Below are 19,490 nucleotides of genomic sequence, written 5' to 3' on the forward strand. Positions count from 1 at the left end.
AAAGGAAACAGTCAACGAAACCAAGAGACAACCAACAGAATGGGAAAAGGTATTTGCAAAGGGCTAGTATCCAAAATCTATAAAAAACTTATCAAACTCAACACCAAAAGAACAAATAATCCGATCAAGAAATGGGCAGGGGGCACTCGGTGGCTCAGTTGTTAAGCGTCTGCCTTCAGCTCAGGTCATGATCCTGGGTCCTGGGATCAAGCCCCACATCAGGCTCCCTGCTCTGTGGGAAGCCTGTCCTCCCTCTCCCACTCCCCCTGCTTGTGTTCCCTCTCTCACTCTGTCTCTCTGTCAAATAATTAATTAAAATCTCAAAAAAAAAAATGGGCAGAAGACATGAACAGACATTTCAGCAAAGACGTTGAAATGGCTAACAGACACATGAAAAAGTGCTCTACATCACTCGCCATCAGGGAAATACAAATCAAAATCACTGTGAGATACCACGTCACACTAGTCAGAATGGCTAAAATTAGCCAGTCAGGAAACAACAGATTTTGGTGAGGATGCAGAGAAAGGGGAACCCTCCTACATTATTGGTGGGAATGGAAGCTGGTGCAGCCACTCTGGAAAACAGTATGGAGGTTCCTCAAAGTGTTGAAAATAGATCTACCCTACGATCCAGGCAACTGCAATACTGGGTATTTACCCTAAAGATACAAATGTAGTGATCTGAAGAGGCACGTGTAGTGATCTGAAGAGGCACGTGCACCCAAATGTTTATACCAACGTCTACAATAGCCAAACTATGGAAAGAGCCTAGATTTCCATCAACAGATGAATGGATAAAGAAGATGTGATACACACACACACACACGGAATACTATGCAGCTGTCAAAAACCCAGAATCTCGCCATTTGCAATGATGTGGTTGGAACTAGAGGGTATTATGCTAAGTGAAATAAGTCAATCACAAAAAAACAATTATCATATGATCTCTCTGACATGAGGAATTCGAGAGGCAGGGCAGGTTGTAGGGGAAAGGAAAAAAAAATGAAACAAGATGGGATGGGGAGGGAGACAAACCATAAGAGACTCTTAATCTCAGGAAACAGCCTGAGGGTTGCTGGAGGGGAGGGGAATGGGAAGGATAGGGTGGCTGGGTGAAGGGTATTGGGGAGGGTATGTGCTATGGTGAGTGCTGTGAATTGTTTAAGACTGATGATTCACAGACCTACACTCCTGAAACAAATAATATATTGTATGTTAAAACAAAAAAATAATAACTTCAATCTTTGTTACACTGGTTATTGCAGTACAAAAAATAAAATGACAGTTAACCAAAAACGCTTTTATTTTAGTATTCAAAGAACAAACTGTTCTTCTTTTTCCAAGATAATAATGATTAACTTACAAAAATGGGCATTTACAATGCATCTTCAAAACATTTCCCTTTAACGGGAAACTTAGCTTTACAGAATCCAAACATTAAAAGGTTAAAAAAAAATTTCTATCTTGTTGTCATTATTACACAAAACAGTTAAGTCAAGGAAATCCATTCATACTTCAGGACCTTCTCCTCCAGGAACCAGCTGCATAGAAGGAAAAAGAGCTTATTAGTAACACCACCACCCACACCATCTAAAAACCCCTCCTCATCCATCAAAGCCACTGCGCCTCTCTGCTCCTTCCTCACATTCCCATTTTCTCTAGGTCATTGCTTCTGTTTACAATTCCCAACATCATCAATTAATATTTAGAGTCTAAACAACAATTCTTGGCAAACTAAAAGATTTAAAAGACCAAGCAAACTAATCTCAAAGCCTACTGTCATTTTCAGCTCAGCTTTAGAGCCTTGACCACAAGAGCATCTCCTTCCCAACTTAAACACCACTGGGCCATGAACACTTATTTAGTCGAGGCAGGTAATATGTAATACCTGCCTCACAAAAAATGAGCTAGCGTCTAAAACAACAATGACGAAAACAGCTTCACTGTCTTACCATTGTTATATTATTTCCATTTAGCAAAATTTGATCTAATTTAGTGATCCTTCTTCCTTCTGGTGTGATCTCACTAAAAGAAGAAATAAAATAGAATCAAGATAAACAATGAAAGTCAACATTCTAATCTCTAAAAAGTTATTCTTGAATATAAATGAATGTGAGGTCAAGCAATTCTATCTGTGGTTTTAGGGGACAAAGGTCATCCACTGGATGACCAAAAGCAACATAGTGAACTGACTGGCCTAAGATCCACACGCACTAGGGACGATCTTCATAAAAGAAGCTGAAACTTGCCAAGGAGATCAAACATGAAATGGAATGTTTACTATTAAACCAATCTGTAATCAACCCAATTTTGAAAGCAGACACTGGTTGTGATCTTTATAACTAATATAATGGAGCCATCATTTATATTTTATGTTATAGTTAAATGCTCTCACTATCAGTACCTTGATTTGCCCGAGCCCAAACATTCTTGGCTGTTTTTAGTTTCTTTTGTGTTAAAGCTCTGTCTCCATTAACTTCCTAACAATTCATTAATAATTACATGGTAATAAATGCAGGATCCAATTTTACCAGAGTCAGTAGATAAAATTTCTATCTCTAAGGTATTTCCAACAAGCGATGTTTTCTCATAAATCATTTTAAATTCACTAATACAAAAATTGACTTAAAGAGAGATCCCCCCCAGCCATTTCTTTAATTTTTAATACTACTCACAATTCAGTGACATCCTCCAGTACCATATCTGAAATTTGGTGTCAAGGTTAAATTTACTCTGGCTTCTACCTTTATTCAGTTTTAATTACAATGTTTAATACAATGGCTCAAATACAAAATACTTGTAATTGGCAGGAACTTTATCTTCTTTCAGTACACACACCTCTTAGAACACTATCATGCTGAAAATAAATTTTTATTATAATAATCAGCAAGTATTAACTGTCGATATTCTTACTTCTGCTTATAAATACTCAGGGAAAACCCACACCACCACTTTTCAAAAGGATATTGACAAAGTCATCAAATCCCAAAAGTGTGCCAACAATTTCTTTATCACTCTTCATCACAATGTGAATTCTTGATCCTATACATTTGTCCACAAGCTCTATATATTTTTTTAAAAAAAGGAAAAGGGGGGAGAGGAAAAAGATTATTTTATCTATTCATTATTTCAACAAATACTTGAGTGCTACTGGCACTTGTTACTTGCATATGGTGAAAGATAAACCAGGAATTCATTCAAAAACTTTAGATCTTATAGCACATATCCCTGTTGAATAACTAACGAAAATTTTCTTTTTACCACCTACCTCTCCTTTGTTGAAGTTTATCACGGTTTATGATTTTATGTTATTTTAGGTTATCTAATTAACATATGAATCCCCACCGTCAGAGTCTGAGTCCCATGAGAGCAGAGACTGTGGTTGTCTTCCCATAACTATATCCTCAATGGTCAATGCCTGGCATACACCAAGCATTCAAAAAGAGTTTGTGGAATGAAGGAATGAAAACTTCTAAGTCACAGCCACCTCTAATAAAGCAATCAACTCTTCATCAGCAAAAATTTGCGAGGCACAGCCGTCTTCACCAGAGATTTCTTCCTGTCACTATTTCTGTGCTCTGACAGCAGTATGAACATCTCTTTAGCTGGCTTAGCATTACTTGGCATGACGTTTACTTGTCCAGTGTTCTAGCTCCTCCAATGGTTTGTGTGCCATGTGAAGACAACGGGTGTGGTTTAAATTTGTCGAATAGTGCCCAGCCACTGTGTTTAGTGCAGAGGCTCATTAACTGCTGAGTAACAAAACCAGTTTCCAGATCTCTTTTAGGCTCATCCCAGGCGCCAGTGCTTCTCTCAATAACCAGCCATACAACAAGGTCTTATCTGGGGTGCTTAAATGCCAGGTGGAGGAGTGCGTGTGCTACCCATGACTGTAGAGGCAAGCCCACAACAGAGAAGGCTGACGACGCATTACTAAGTGTGGACTTTTCCGGTGACGTATGGTTGGGGAGTCTCAAGTCCCCGCCTCAAGGACCCCTACCACGCTGAAAATGCTTGGGCGGCCCGGGGCCACAGAGACTTGGGAGCCCAGGGACGAGCAGCTGAGGTTAAAGCACTTCCTCGACACATTTCCCCCAACACTCGGCTAAGGGCTACTTCAGCCTCAGCCCCTTGGCCCCCAAAACTTAACTTGAACACCCCGGTCCCCAACCCCACGATTACCTAGAGGCAGCAGCTGCGACGGGTTAGTGGTAGCGTTAGCCGCCATGGCTACGCCGGAAGTGGCCTGCCCGCACCGACGTTTGCACGGCGAGTTTGAAAGAGCGCGCTTCCGCTCCACGCCCCCGCCCCACCTTTCTCGCAGCCCGGGCAGGCTCGACCAATCTGAGACCGAACGTGCGATCCAACCAGTCCGTGGAGTCGCGCCCAGCCGCTTCTTTCCCGGGAAGAGTTTCTGTCCACTGAACAATGTGTAATTTCGGCAGTTAAGCGCTTTCCCCAGGCTCCGACAGACGTTAAAGGTATCCTGCCTTGTGAATAAAGTCTTCCTGTAACCCAGGTTTTGGAAACCACAGCAACCTTTGAGTCGTCTTATTGCCCCCTATGAAGATGCATCTCACCTCAAGCCAGGATCTTTTTGAAGACCAAACCATTTTTTCCGCGACCAATTCACTGTGTTGAAGTTTTTGTAAAAACCATTTTTGAAAGAATCTACCCCTGGGGAGCGTGGGTGGCTCAGTAGCTTAAGCCTTCGACTCTTGATATCGGCTTAGGTCTTGATATCAGGTTCTGGGTTCAAGTCCCTGGTTGGGCTCCATGCTGGGTGTGCAGCCTACTTAAAGAAGGAGAGACAAAGAATCTATGGCTTCTTTTAAAAGTCCAGTGAATTAAAAAACCACAACCAGCATTTTTTTAAACTTTTCTAAGGTGGAAATTTAAAATCCATTTTCTTTTTATTTCTACTACCTTATTTATCATTCTTACCTTGTCATATCTAGGAGTCTAATTTATTACAGACTGTAAGTATTCACTTTCAACACTCACTGTCTTGTCTAACAAGCAACCAGCAGATGTCACTCTCTGTTAATGTCATCGCACTTAGGAAACCATGCTTTTGCACTTGTTCTTTTTAAGATTTTATTTATTTATTTATTTATTTATTTTTCTTTCTTTTTTTTTTTTTTTTTTTTTTTTTGACAGAGACACAGTGAGAGAGGGAACACAAGCAGGTGGAGTGGGAGAAGGAAAAAGCAGGCGTCCGGAGCTGGATCTGGGGCTGCATCCCAGAACTCTGGGATCATGACTTGAGCCGAAGGCAGAGGCTTAAGCACTGAGCCACACCGGCGCCCTTGCACTCCTGTTTTTAAAAGAATAGAAAGCAAATTCTTTGCATTAAGTATGTTTTATATTTGTATCCCAGGAACATAAAGCTGAAGAGTCTAAACAGGAGACCAGAAAGAGCATCATTCGTTCATACAACAGATAGTTGTAATGCCTCCATCATTCTTTCATTGAACAAATATGCATTTAGTTACACACTATTTGGCATTTTTGCTGAGTATAAAACAGTGTACAAAACAACTACAACGTCTTCTGCCCTTGTAGGAGCTTAAGGATGAACGGGGGAAGAAAGATTACTAACAAACATTATGTACAAGGCATATGAAATTTAGCATATAAAGCAAAAAGACCTCTTAGTTTCAGGGACCCCAGAGAACTAGAGATCCTTGGTATGATTTAAGGAAATGTCGGTAAGAAGATTCAGAAGTCCTAACAGATGGCTCCTTCATTTCTAAACTTCCTAGAGTTCAGACTTCTAAACACCAAACCAATTCTGTTTTTTGGGGTTTTGGGGGGTGTTTTATTTGTTTGTTTGTTTTGCATTTCATACCTACTGAGCACCTACTGTGTGCCTGAAAACTTATAGATACACTTAATTAAAATTTTTATGACTGTCGTGTGAGACAGGTGTTCAAATGGAATTCCTCATGCTCAGAGAGGTTAGATAACTTGCCCACATAGGCAGTTTGGGAAATTTCACAAAGGAATTGATAGAAGTCTAGTCTTGGAGGGTTATAAGAACTGGATAGGCAGAAAGGGAGCAGGAGCTGCCTTTCAAGCAGAGGGAACACGTGTGCAGCTGGCATGTGCCTACCACCAAACCTATTTTGCTGCACTTTTTTTCAATTTTACATACTTCTTCTAACTTTGGCATAAAACTCTTGCCTTCCCAAATGTTTTCCTTTAACTCCAGTCCTTAATGATCTTACTTTATTGCATTTCAATGGTCTAGCCCCAAGTTCTGGTAAAATCCTGCTCATTCTTCAAGACCTGCTCAAATGTGACCACGTCTGTGAAGTTTCTCTGACCTGCAGACTTGGTAGGCTCTCTCGTTGTTTCACAACAATGTTAACAGTTCTTAAAATTCTCTCAATGTATTCTCCTATAATTATCCTTATAGGGGGTTACCTCCCTCCCCAAAGACCGTGATTTCCTCAATGTCAAGAATTTTGGTAAGCAGTAGAGTACAGCAATTACATTCATTTGTTCTGAAGTTAAGTGACTTTGGTTCAAATCCTATCCCTACTTCAATTCCTTCTAGTTATTTGACCTTCAGCAAGTTATTTAACCTTTCTAAGTGTCCATTTACCCACTGGAAAAAAATGAAGATAATAGTATCTACTTTAGGATTGTTATGAAGATTAAATGAAATAATCCATGAAAAATGGCTAGCAGACTGACACACAGTGCCTATCCGTTAAAATGTAAGCTATTATTGCTTATCTTTATTTCCTAATACTTATGAACATGATGGTTGGGTTAGAGTAGGTGCTACAAAAGCTAGCATTGCTAGCTGGTTTCACATTTATCTTGTTTCATAACCAGACATAGATGAGGCAACAAATTTTTTAAAAAGATTTTATTTATTTATTTATTTGTGTGAGGAAAGAGAGAGCACACAAGCAGGGCAAGCAGGGGGAGCAGCAGGCAGAGGGAGAAACAGGCTCCCCACTGAGCAAGGACCCTGGGATCATGACCTGAGTCAAAGGCGGATGCTTAACCAACTGAGCAACGCATCCCTTTAATCTCTTTTGATGCACTGTGCCTACCACAGTTCCAGGTGTATTATAGGGTCTAATAAATGTTCTTTAAATTGATTCTCACTATTTATTCATCCTCATCAATATTCTCCTTAATCTTCATAAGATTCTAAAGACTAAGTAATGCCAAATTTGTTTGTAAAGCCCTTTTCTTTTCCTGGTTTTCTTTTCTATTTCTATTCTTGTTTTATTTTCACCACACCATAATGAGAATAGGGACCAAATTCAAAGCACTCTCGCTACTTAACAGACTTTAAAATTCAGGAAAAATATAATTTCAGAAAGTCAATACTTTGTTTTCCATTAGCAATTTTCAATACTATTGATAAAGAAGTAAGTCTCTCTATACTCTGAAAAAGGAGATATAATTCATTTACACAGTAGAGTTAATGGGGATTGCACGGAGCGGTTTTATTTTTATTTTATTTTATTTTATCACGTTCTCTCCTGAGGCAAGATACAAAAAGAAACAACAGTCCAATTCCAGATGGAGAATTTTTAATGAACTTGAAAACATGTCATTGCTCTGTGTCTCCAGGGTTTTTCTCCCCTTAGCTCTTACTTACAGAGCTGACATAAAATAGAACCTATAATTCATCATAAAATATAGGTAACTTAAAGAGGCTCTTCGATTTATTATGTGTTCAGAGAAGCACTTCTAATTTTTTCCCTGGTGGTAAATGCAAAAGCTTCCTTTCAGAAAATATTCTGTTATCTCAAATTATTTACAATCTTGGTAATCTTCCAACATTTAAAATAAGGAGAAATTTCTATTTTTTTTCCTTAACAGCTATTTGTCCTTAAAGACAATATCTTGTTTGTGAATTTATTCTATATTAACACAGTTCATTTAAAAAAACAATGTAAGGGGCACCTGGGTGGCTCAGTCAACTAAGCGTCTTTTTTCAGCTTAGGCCACGATCCCAGGGTCCTGGGATCAAGCCCCATGTCAGGCTCCCTGCTCAGTGGGGAGTCTGCTTCTCCCTCTCCCTACCTCTTGCTTGTGCTCTCTCTTGCTATCTCTTTCTCAAATAAATAAATAAATAAAATCTTTTTAAAACAAAAACAATGTAAAGGTTGTCATTCTAGACTGTTAAGTGACCAGCCTATATATTTAGAGATGGAAAATTTTCTGGAAATTCCCTTGTTTATTTCTCTCCCAGTTTTCCTAATAACATACTTTTTAAGCATTTGAGCAACATAATAGTTATGAATAAATGATTTAATCTTAGTTGGAAGGTCTAGGATGCAAAGCGTTACAGATTTTTATAAAGTTGTAACTGAGGGGTGCCTGGGTGCCTCAGTGGGTTAAAGCCTCTGCCTTCAGCTCAGGTCATGATCTCAGGGTCCTGGGATCGAGCCCCACATCAGGCTCTCTGCTCAGCGGGAAGCCTGCTTCCCTTCCTCTCTCTCTGCCTGCCTCTCTGCCTGCTTGTGATCTCTGTCTGTCAAATGAATAAATAAAATCTTTTTTTTTTTAAAGCTGTAACTGAGTTTCCTGCACAATGAATTAAGCAATTCACTGTAGATATAAAGTTCTTTTAAAGAGATTTTTACTTGACAGTGAAAGAGAGAGCACAAGCAGGGGGAGCAGCAGAGGGAGAGGAGAAGCAAGCTCCCTGCTGAGCAGGGAGGGGGGTGCTGGGCTAGATCCCAGGACTTTGGGATCAAGACCTGAGCAGAAGGCAGATACTTAACTGACTGAGCCACCCCAATGCCCTACCCTTAAATCTTTTAAAAAAGACTGTTCTATTAGACTTTAATTTGGGGTATGCCAATTGTGGAAAATATTGAGGCAGGAGGAAAAATACTATAAGATATTTTGCATGCAGGGAATACTATACTTTCACACACAGTTCTGAACCAACACCAAGAATTTTCTAATATAGTAAGGAAATGGTAGAAACACCTTGAAAGATTTCTAAGTATTTTTTTTAAAGATTTTATTTATTTATTTGACAGAGATCACAAGTAGGTGGAGAAGCAGGCAGAGAGAGGAAGGGAAGCAGGCTCTCTGCTGAGCAGAGAGCCCGATGTGGGACTCGATCCCGGGACCCTGGGATCATGACCTGAGCCAAAGGCAGTGGCTTTCACCCACTGAGCCACCCAGGCGCCTCCTCTACGGTATTTTTATTAGCATTAACACACTCCTGCTGAATCATAAAAGCTAAATTCATTTATAGGGAGCCTATTGGTTTTCTCAGCTATACTTCAATTAGAATTCAAGTCCTTAAATTACAAGGCCAGGAGTGTAAAATAACACCTGCGAAGGTTGTCTAAACTAAGAGGCAACTGATAATGGTAAACTTCACAGCCAATTACTGCAGTAATCTTGAATTCTATTTGAAGCAGGCACCTATCCTTTAGTCTTTAAAAATAAAATTGTAGTACAATCAGTTAGGACATTAGATATAATGGTGACAACAGACCACGTATATTTTGTACTGACCAGAGTACTAAAGCCAGACAAAAGATAGAATGAAAATTATATATATATATATATATATATATATATATATATATTTAAACATCGAAATCAGAATAATCATTTTCAGGTCTCCTTGTAAACTTCCTTTATTGTTGAGGATATTTTCCTGCAGGCCTTGAGACGCTTCCAATCTCCTATACATGACACTTAAATAAGAAAGAAAGAAAAAAAAACAACCTAGAACGAAGCAAAAGAAAAAAACCCGGAGAAGCAAGTAATTTAAAGGTTGAATACACAGTTACAGAGCCCCACCAATATGACTCCCTGTTACCGAAGCCAGAGAGGCGAAGGAAATGAATGAAGAAATTGGATAATAGAGAGTAAATAAGAAAAGACGTTAAAAAAGGAGGAAAGCTAAAGCAAGAGGACGGAAGGGGCGGAGATTTTAAGGAGGAAAAAGAAAGGGCAAAGGGAAAAAAAGCGTGTTACGGTCGCACGGAAAAAGCAGGAGACAGAGGTGCCTTGTGGCCCCGCAGGCCCCGCCCCCGACCCCATGCCCCTGCCCTCTCCTCTCGGGCCCCGCCCCACACCCAGGCCCCGCCCCGTCAGGTTCCCTCCGGGTCCTGCCCCGCCCCTCGTCGCCGGCGGCGGTCGCCGCATCAGGTGACAGCCCGGAAGCAGCGGAAGCGGATGAGGGAAGCGCGGCCGCGGCCCTGGGGGGCGGCACGGAGCTGCGGGAGCCTCGGCCTCCTCCCGGCCGCCTGCGCGGCCCTCATGCAGCGCCCTCGCTGACACCTGAAACCCGCCGCTCGCCGTCCTCCTGGGGACCGCGGGGTTCGCCGGGCCCGCCGCCCTTGGCGGTTGAAGTCGGCGTCTTGCGGGCCCGCGGCGGCCGCCCATGGAGAAGGCCGGGCGGGGAGGCGATGGCGCCCCCCGGGGGCCCGTACTGCACATCGTGGTGGTCGGCTTTCATCACAAGAAGGGCTGCCAGGTGAGGAGGGGGTTCGAACCCGCACCCGGCCGTTCGTGCGGTCGCGCGCAGCTGGTGCCCACACCCCTCAGCTCGGCTCGGTGGGGCCTTAAGCGCCCTCGGCCCTTCTGAACTTCACACCTGCTCCTCGCACTCGGCACACCTGAGGCGCATTCCCCACACTCCCTTCTTTCTCCTGCCCCCGAAATTGTTTTGAGCAGCGGAGGATGTTGTTGGTATGTTGGGGTTGGTAGGTGTTCAGGCTCCTTGGTGGAGTGGGAGGATGAATCGAAGGTCAGCCCCACTCAGTTCCTCATTCATCTGAGCCTCCATTGACTTTCCGGGTGTCCACCTATAGTGCGAGCCTTTAGAAGAATTCTGCACTTGGGCTGCGTTTTCAAGGTAATGAGCTCAGTGGGCTTCCACACAAATGTTTAGGGTTGGTTGAAGCCCAGGCGGCGTCGTGGGAAAATCAACTTCCTTTGTGTATCTGTGGAAGCCCTAGAATCCGTCCTGTTTGGGTGGTGTATTGACTCCTCCCCCCCTTCCCACTGGGCCTTGGTTTTGCTATTTGATCTTGTCCAAATCTTGCCTTTTGGTGAGAAATTGACCTTTCCAGTTCAGTTGCGGTAAGAGATGGTATATTTACCGGGCAGAGGAGTGTGCAAATACAAAGTCATTTTTATCACGCTTCTTCACTGAAATAGTGAACGGGAACAATGGAACGTTTGCAGTATATACATCGGAGGTAGGAGAACAAAACAGAAACAGAATTATTTCTTGAGCGCAAACGCTGGAAGGCAATGATGTCATAATGTGCTAGTGGACAGGAAATTGAAATGTGTTAAAAATACTGACTGCCACTACTAGGAAATGTAGCATTTCATTTCTTGCATTTACCAGAAATTATAACATTTTAGAAGACTTTTGCTAGCAAAATTTAAATTCGTTAGAGGATGGTAACAGCAAAGTGGAGTGAATAGATGGCTGTGATTGTATGTATTCTAATCATTGCTTAACTTTGTAGTATGGTATTTTGCTCCTTGTCTCTCAGGGGAAAATGGCATAGAAAGACACCGAGTAGAAAGTGGCATTATTTAGTGTGGTATTAAAAAAAATTCCAAGTAGCAGCAGTAGAGTGTAAGTTTTTAAAACATGCCTTATATTTAGAAGTAAGAGGGTGGATTTTGAGATTGTATCTTGGCATGCAAACACCGTGTTCATTAGATTTTTAATACTTTTAAAATTTTTAATTTGATTAATGTAGTGTTATATTAGTTTCAGGTGTCCAATACAGTGATTTCCACAGTTCTCTACATTACTCAGCACTCACCAACATAGGTGTGTTCTTAATCTCCTTCACCTGTTTCACACACAACCCCACCCCCCCACGTTTCCTCTGATAGCCACCAGTTTGTTCTCTGTAAAGAGTCTGGGCTTTTCGTTTTTGGTTTTTGGTTTTTTCTTCTTTTTGGTTTGATTCTTTTTTTCCTTGTTTATTTCTTTTTGTTTCTTAAAGATTTTTCGTACTTTAAAACTTCACATCTTTGATCTTAATTATCATTTTATAACTCACTTTGGATATGGGTGAAGTAACTGAAACTTGGAGGAAGTAAATTGATCTTGCTGAGGTCACACTGCACAACAGTCCTGGAGTCAAATGTAGAATTGCTTCTGCCATCAATGTGTTCATTCTGCTGAGCCGTATGGCATTTAGGAGTCTTTTAGGATAAAGAAGTAGGGCCCCACTTCCAAACCAAACTGGGACTTTTAAAAACAAGAAGAAAGGGGCACTTGGGTGGCTGAGTTGGTTAAGCGACTGCCTTCAGCTCAGGTCATGATCCTGGAGTCCCAGGATCCAGTCCCAGTCCCAGAATCGAGTCCCAAATTGGGCTCCCTGAAGGTCCCTGCTCAGCAGGGAGCTGGCTTCTCCCTCTGACCCTCCCGCCCCAGGCTCGCTCTCTCTTTCTCATATAAATAAAATCTCAAAAACAGGAAGGAAATATTGGTAAGAGAGAGAATAAAATCTTTTATTTTTTGCTGTCATCTAAATTCAGGATTATGTTTTATACCAGTTTCATTGTCAAAAGGAATATTGCTTATATTCCCTGAAAGAAAAATGATTTAGGAAACAAATGTGGTGTTGCTTAGAGATTTAAGAAAACTGAACAACAGATTGTAAAATGAAGGAGGCACTTTCAGCCGAAGTAGCACTGCTGGATGCCATGGCATTTCACTGGATTTGTTAGGCTTTTGGTTTCAGCATTGAGGTAAAGATAGCTGATTTTGTTAAATGAACACTGTTCTGGGAATCGGGAGACCTGGATGACGTTCTGGCCTCACGGCTCCCATGACCTCAAGCAAGTCCAAATCGCTTAGTTTTTCTGTACCTCATTTTCCTCTACCAGATTTCTTCATGAGAATTTTAGACCTGGCATGGGTCCCTAGAGTTCATTCTACTCTCATCTCCCTTCAATTTACAGATGAGTAAACTGAAATCTAAAAATGTTAAGCAACTTAAGAACACTTCGCTAGTTTGGTGCTGTCAGAAAAACCAGAACTGGACAATAGTTAAAGCAGTAAAAACATTTTATTCAGGAGAGCTATTTTAATAGGGGAAAAGAGACCTCAGTATAGAACTGGGACACCTGGGTGGCTCAGTCGGCTAAGTGTCTGCCTTCTGCTCAGGTCATGATCCTAGGACCCCTGAAATGGAGTCCCACACTGGGCTCTTGAGCAGCAGGGAGCCTTCTTCTGCCTGCCGCTCCCCCTGCTTGTGTGTGCAAGCACTCTCTCTGTGTACCTGGCAAAATAATTTTTAAAAATCTTAAAAAAAAAAAAAAAGAACTGGCTTCAATTATATATGTGTTTCTGAAGTGAGCACATGGGCTCAACTCTGTATACGAGGAAAAGGAGACATTTATGGCCAAAGAATAGAGTTGGAGAGTCAGTGGATGGAAAATTCCTACATCAGGAGTAAAGGGGGTTTCTAGCTATACCTAGCTAAAAGGATTCATGCTTAAATTAGATAATGCAGAGAACAAGGAAGCCCAACAAGTGAGGCCCTGTTTAAGAAGAGAGTTCCGAGGAGCCTAAGGAAATTTGGGTTAAGGAGAGACTCTTCAGCCATAACACTGAAACCCAGATGTCCCTAATCTTTGTAATCAATTTTATCTCTTCTAATAGCACTTTTAGGTTGTAAGCGCTTAGTAGAAAGGAAAAAGGAAAAATACATGCTTGTATTTTTTTTTGTAATGCACATGATATTTCACCAAGACCAGGGCAATTATTTTTTAATAAATACACTTGTTGAGTAGAGTAGTGTCTGTTCATCTGGGTTGCTGATAGAGTGGAAGAAAATATAAAGGAGTCTGCCACAGTGCATTGAAAGATGAGAAATCTAGCATAGGTTCTTCTCTTTACTTTTCTTTAAAGTTTTAAATTTTAACCCCAGTATAATTAATAATAACCCCAGTATAATTAATACACATATAATATAATACACATATAATTAATGCACATATAACAGTGTTATATTAGTTTCGGATTTATAATATAGCAAAATCCCTGTCACCTGTTTTATCCACCCACCCACCCACCTCCACTTTGGTAACCATCAGTTCTCTACAGTAGAGTCTCTTTCTTGTTTTGTCTTTTTTTCCCCTTTTTTTCCCCTTTGTTTTGTTTCTTAAATCCCACATATGAGTGAAATCTTACGGTATTTGTCTTTCTCAGTCTGATTTCACTTATTATCATTATATACTTAGCTCCATCCATTTTTGCAAATGGCACAATTTCGTTCTTTTTTATTGCTCAATAATACTCCATTATGTATGTACTACATTTTCTTACCTGTTCATCTATCAGTATTGTTTCCATAATTTGGTTATTGTAATGCTGCAATTAACATAGAAGTACAAATACTTTTCAAATTAGTGTTTTTGTGTTCTTTGGGTAAATACCCAGTAATGTGATTACTAAATCATATGGTAGTTCTATTTTTAATTTTTTGAGGAAGCTCTATACTGTTTTCAGTGACCGTGCCAGTTTGCATTCACAATAGGTTATTTTCTTACTGCTGACTGAAAGAATGCAGCTCTTAAAAATTACACTTACCTCTCTTAAAGCAGAAAATGAAGATCTAAGAACCTCATTTTGCAAATCAAATAAGAATTTGCTATATCTAGTCAAAGTCAAAATGCACAGTGAGTACAAAGGTGATTTTTAGATTTATATTGAGTATTCTCTAGCTTTTACAAGAGTTACACATTTTAGTAGAACTTTTACTATTTCTCAGGAAAATTTTGGCTTACTAGTAATCTTCTGTTAATTTTGTTTTATTCCTCTAATGAAGATTTGTTAGATAGGTGACAAGATGATTTCTGGACTCTCAAGAGAGTTAAGGTTGGATGAGTGTATAATCTAAAAAACCTTCATTGGAAACCCTCTGTGGTATAGCCAGGTTGGGTGTAGGGAATGGTAACACAGTCAGTCCACTCAGACAATAGAGTTGACAGGTCAGTTCAGTCAAAAGCAATGAAACTTTTGCCAGAGACCTAATTTGTCCAATAGATGTGTAATAGTATTGGAAAAGATAGGAATCTAGTTCAGCTATTTTTTTTCATTTTTTGATTGCCCTTTTATTTTTATAAAATATTGAGAACATTGTTGATTTTGCCAGATGGAAAAGTATTATAAAAAAAAGTGTACTAAAATTTCCAAGTATATGTTATATTTGTTCTTGAGGATTTTCCTCACTTCTGCAAATCAGCGTCTTTATTTTTTATTTTTTAAGGTTTTTTGTTTTTGTTTTGTAATCTCTACACTCAACATGGGACTTGAACTCACAACCCTGAGATCAAGAGTCAAATGCTGGGGCGCCTGGGTGGCTCAGTGGGTTAATAAGCCTCTGCTTTCGGCTCAGGTCATCATCTCAGGGTCCTGGGATCTAGCCCTGCATTGGGCTCCCTGCTCGAAAGGGAGCCTGCTTCCCTCTCTCTCTCTGCCTGCCTCTCTGCCTACTTGTGATGTCTCTCTCTCTCTCTGTCAAATAAATAAAATCTAAAAAACAAACAAAAAGAGTCAACTGCTCTTCTGACTGAGCCAGCCAGGCACCCCTCAGTGTTGTTTTAGATGTCCTACAACTCTGCTTTCTTAATCCTTCAAAATCCACTTGTTTTGGAAAGTGAGTGCGTTACATGCATTCTTAGAATGTTCTAGAGATTGCTGTTTCTTTAATCAACATATCAAGTGTTTCAGAGGCTCTAATAACATAAGATTTCTCCCAGGATGGGTTAATCAACCACTTTATTCTCCAGTTTAAGATTTTGCTACAGGTGTAAAGGATTTAAAGTGCATGGCTCATTGAATTGTGATTCTGACTTCAGATTATTTTAGGCTGTGTAAGTGTGCTTTGTTAAACTACTCTTCCAAGTATTCAGAATGCTGTTGGTCTTGTTGATCACTTCTTTCCATGCCCTGAGATTATTCATGGTGAAAATTCCCATACTCAGTTGTGGATAGTAATTTTTACATTGAAGTGCACTGAAGTAAAACTTTGTTTAAAAATAATGCCTTTCATGGGGCGCCTGGGTGGCTCAGTGGGTTAAGCCTCTGCCTTCAGCTCAGGTCATGATCTCAGGGTCCTGGGATCGAGTCCCGCATCGGGCTCTCGGCTCGGCAGGGAGCCTGCTTCCTCCTCTCTCTCTGCCTGCCTCTCTGCCTACTGTGATCTCTCTCTGCTTGCCTCTCTGCCTACTGTGATCTCTCTCTGTCAAATAAATAAATAAAATCTTTAAAAAAAAAAATAATGCCTTTCAGCAGTCTGCTGGGTTAATAAGCATGATAACTTAAGATGGGAGGATGTACTAATCTTCGTAGACTCTTCTGTTATAAAGGTGCTCAGTTGTGATATGATAAGGAAGTCGGGTAGTTTCACCTGAACCACAAGGTTAAAGGCATCTTCTAATACAGTTGTGTTGAAGATCCCCAAACTAGACATAGAAGATGATCATTCATCTTGTCTCCTGCATTTTTCCACCTTTCAGGCCTTCAGATGTATCTTTTTTTTTTTTTTTTAAGATTTCATTTATTTATTTGACAGAAAGAGGGAGAGAGAGAGAGCACAAGCAGGGGGAGCAGCAGGGAGAGGGAGAACCAGGCTCTCTGTTGAGTGGACAGCCCGATACGGGCTTTAACCCAGGACCCTGGGATCATGACCTGAGCCTAAAGCAGGTGCTTAACCAACTGAGCCACCCAGGCTCCCCTCTTCAGATGTATCTTAACGAAAAATTCTTTCTTTTAAGTTAAGGTGAACATCTAAGTTTATCACTTGATCATTTTTTCACCTAGATTTGTGGGAGTGAATTCTTCTGTAGGTTAACAGGTTAGTTTCTAGTGATGATTATTCTGGTTTATTGATATACTTAGCATTTATATCATAGCATTTAGATCATTTTAAGTGAAAGTACTAACCTGACATTTAAAATAGTTTTGAACAATTTATCCATTCCAACTCTTGCTGAACCTTTTTTTTTTTTTTTAATCATTTGGCAAAGGACTCTTCTTCCCCACTCTGTTTTTATTTTATTTTTTTTTTTTTTAGGACTTGTCTTCCTTAAAAGCTCACCTACAATACCTTGGGGGGGGATAATAAGAGAACAAAAACTTTTTGATGTGGTATAATTTATGGACGCCTTATCTGTAGTAGTTTGTTACAGATTATGTGTTCCAGACTTTTGTTCCTTATTTGTGGTGGTAAATATGAAAAATGTATTTGTCAGATTAGCATGATTTTTGGCAGAATAATCAAATAAATATCAAACTTTTAGATTATTTCAAAAATAAATTAGAACTTTTTTCTTTCTTTTTTTTTTTTTTTTTTAAGAGAGAGAAGGCCAAGTCCTGAGGGAGAAGGAGAAAGAGAATCTCAAGCAGACTCCATGCCAAGCACAGAGCCTGACCCAGGGCTTGATCGCACAACCCTGAGATCATGTTCTGAGCCGAAATCAAGAGTTGGGTACTTAATGGACTGAGCCAGCCAGACACCCCAGATTGGAACTTTTTTCAACACCGAAATTAATAGGGAATCGTTATTTTTCAAAGTGGTACCATAAAAAGTTGGAATTATTACTTGATTTTTTACCACTGTTCTGATAGAGTTCATAGTTTTGTATACATAGCTAGCTGTTTTTATTTTTTAAAGATTTTTATTTATTTATTTGACAGACAGAGATCACAAGTAGGCAGAGAGGTAGGCAGAGAGAGAGAGGAGGAAACAGGCTCCCTGCTGAGCAGAGAGCCCGATGGCTGATGGGTCGATCCTGGGACCCTGAGATCATGACCTGAGCTGAAAGCAGAGGCTTTAACCCACTGAGCCACCCAGGCGCCCCATGGCTAGCTGTTTTAAATTCTTGAATAACCTGGTTTACCTGGGTATACTTCTTTAAAAAATAGAATTATGAAAGAACTAGAACTCATGTTTATGCTAGTTCCAAGGTGAATAAAGCAACTGAAGAAGGAAAGAGAAAAGGACACTTTCCTCTTGGTCTGGGTGGGCTGACCATGGGAAAATCTCCATGAGTAGCAGAATGTTACATTGCAGATTCAGGGCTGGATGAGGAAATTGGGGGAGGGGGTTGGTTTATGTTAGGGTGATAGTGCCAAGCCCTGACCCATTGAGGTTTTGGTGACAAATGGATGCCCAACAAGCATGCAGTTTTGGCACTTGGTGTTGATGGAATCCTATGGTGACCGTGCTGAAACATTGGAGTATTGTTTGTGATTCTTGTTGGAATAGAAGCCCTTTGGAACAGAAAGAACAAACTTTTGGGGAATTAGAGGTTAGGGAAGGAGTAATATCTAAAGATTCTTTTTAGTTACTCAGAGAAACTGTCCTGAAACAAGATTTCATTTTCTATGGGCACCTGGGTGGCTCAGTTGGTTGAGCGACTGCCTTCGGTTCAGGTCATGATCCCGGACTTCCAGGATCGAGTCCCACATCGGGCTCCCAGCTCCTTGGGGAGTCTGCTTCTCCCTCTGACCTTCTCCTCTCTCATGCTCTCTCTCACTCATTCTCTCTCAAATAAATAAATACAGTCTTTAAAAAAAAAAGATTTCATTTTCTAGCCTCTACTGGCATTATTGTTTCTTGGACTTAATTAGTTTGGTAGAGATTTTTGTCTGATTTTAGTCATGCTTTTATATACCAAAATTATGAAAATCTATGACTTTGCAGGGCTGGAACCTTAGCAGTGGAATAGTTTCTTTTAGGCCTTGGCATCATAGCTAACCTGGATGGGTGTCAACTTGTGTAATGGAAGTTTAGAAATAAGTAGAAGATTCTTTTGTTTTCTTGTAATTCCTCCCAGGTAGCTAGAAAGTGCCTAATAGGGCCTAAATTTCTTTGGCTTAAGTCTTTGATTCCCTAGTAAAATGCTTATGTTTTGTGAATAAGCTTTTTTTTTTTTTTAAGATTTTATTTATTTTTATTTGACAGTTAGAGATCACAAGTAGGCAGAGAGGCAGGCAGAGAGAGAGAGAGGAGGAAGCAGGCACCCTGCTGAGCAGGACTCGATCCCAGGACTCTGAGATCATGACCTGAGCCGAAGGCAGAGGCTTTAACCCACTGAGCCACACAGGCGCCCCGTGAATAACCTTCTTCCTTATGGTATAATGTGATTCACATCCTTTGAGGAGCATGGATTTTTGCTAGATGAGGGAAGTCTACAGAAGGGCTCTGGTCTACTGGGGATTGGGCATTACAAGAGGAAGATGAAGACATAGAGAAAGAGGAGTCTTCATAATTTTGAGAAAGACTGGCCCTATTATGTTCTTTGGTTAAGATACCATCAGGTTAAAACTATGATTTGTTCTTGGGATATTTTTAGAGGATGTTATTTAAATTGATATTTTATGCAATTTTTAAATCATTCCAGAGCATTTCTTATGATTAGAAATAATATGTGCTCACCGATAAAGAAGTGAGAAAGCATAGAGGAAAAAAGAAAAGAAAACTAACACTTAGGGGCAC

At 40.3% G+C, this 19,490-nt stretch overlaps 2 protein-coding genes across 3 annotated transcripts in view; one reads left to right on the forward strand and one right to left on the reverse strand.

Moving 5' to 3' along the window:
* Positions 1–1,261: 1,261 nt before the first annotated feature.
* Positions 1,262–4,255, reverse strand: LSM5 (LSM5 homolog, U6 small nuclear RNA and mRNA degradation associated). The gene is made up of 5 exons (XM_080818840.1): positions 4,183–4,255; positions 2,964–3,063; positions 2,676–2,699; positions 1,953–2,025; positions 1,262–1,541 (listed from the first exon to the last, which is right to left on the reverse strand). The coding sequence occupies exons 1-5, from the start codon at positions 4,226–4,228 to the stop codon at positions 1,509–1,511; spliced, it is 276 nt and encodes a 91-aa protein (XP_080674966.1). The 5' UTR covers positions 4,229–4,255; the 3' UTR covers positions 1,262–1,508.
* A 5,874-nt stretch (positions 4,256–10,129) lies between these two features.
* AVL9 (AVL9 cell migration associated) overlaps positions 10,130–19,490 on the forward strand; it is a 58,540-nt gene continuing 49,179 nt past the window's right edge. The window contains exon 1 of one of the 2 annotated variants that reach the window (XM_080818321.1): positions 10,130–10,480. In XM_080818321.1, the coding sequence (XP_080674447.1) occupies positions 10,388–10,480 (93 nt within the window). In that variant the 5' untranslated portion in view covers positions 10,130–10,387. The remainder of the gene's footprint in view (positions 10,481–19,490) is intronic. The other variant, XR_013967640.1, reaches the window with a different exon arrangement.

This window comes from Martes martes (assembly GCF_963455335.1).
Source record: "Martes martes genome assembly, chromosome: 11".
In the NCBI taxonomy this organism is placed as follows: Eukaryota; Metazoa; Chordata; class Mammalia; order Carnivora; family Mustelidae; genus Martes; species Martes martes.

What these genes read in the sequence shown, in the direction of transcription:
- LSM5 (XM_080818840.1), bottom strand. Translation starts at nt 4,228, where the DNA reads ATGGCGGCTAACGCTACCACTAACCCGTCGCAGCTGCTGCCTCTAG. An exon ending in GTCGCAGCTGCTGCCTCTAG is followed by an intron (nt 3,064 to 4,182) that starts GTAATCGTGGGG and finishes AAAAATATATAG; the next exon opens with AGCTTGTGGACAAATGTATA. An exon ending in CTGGAGGATGTCACTGAATT is followed by an intron (nt 2,026 to 2,675) that starts GTGAGTAGTATT and finishes TTCTTCTTTTAG; the next exon opens with TGAGATCACACCAGAAGGAA.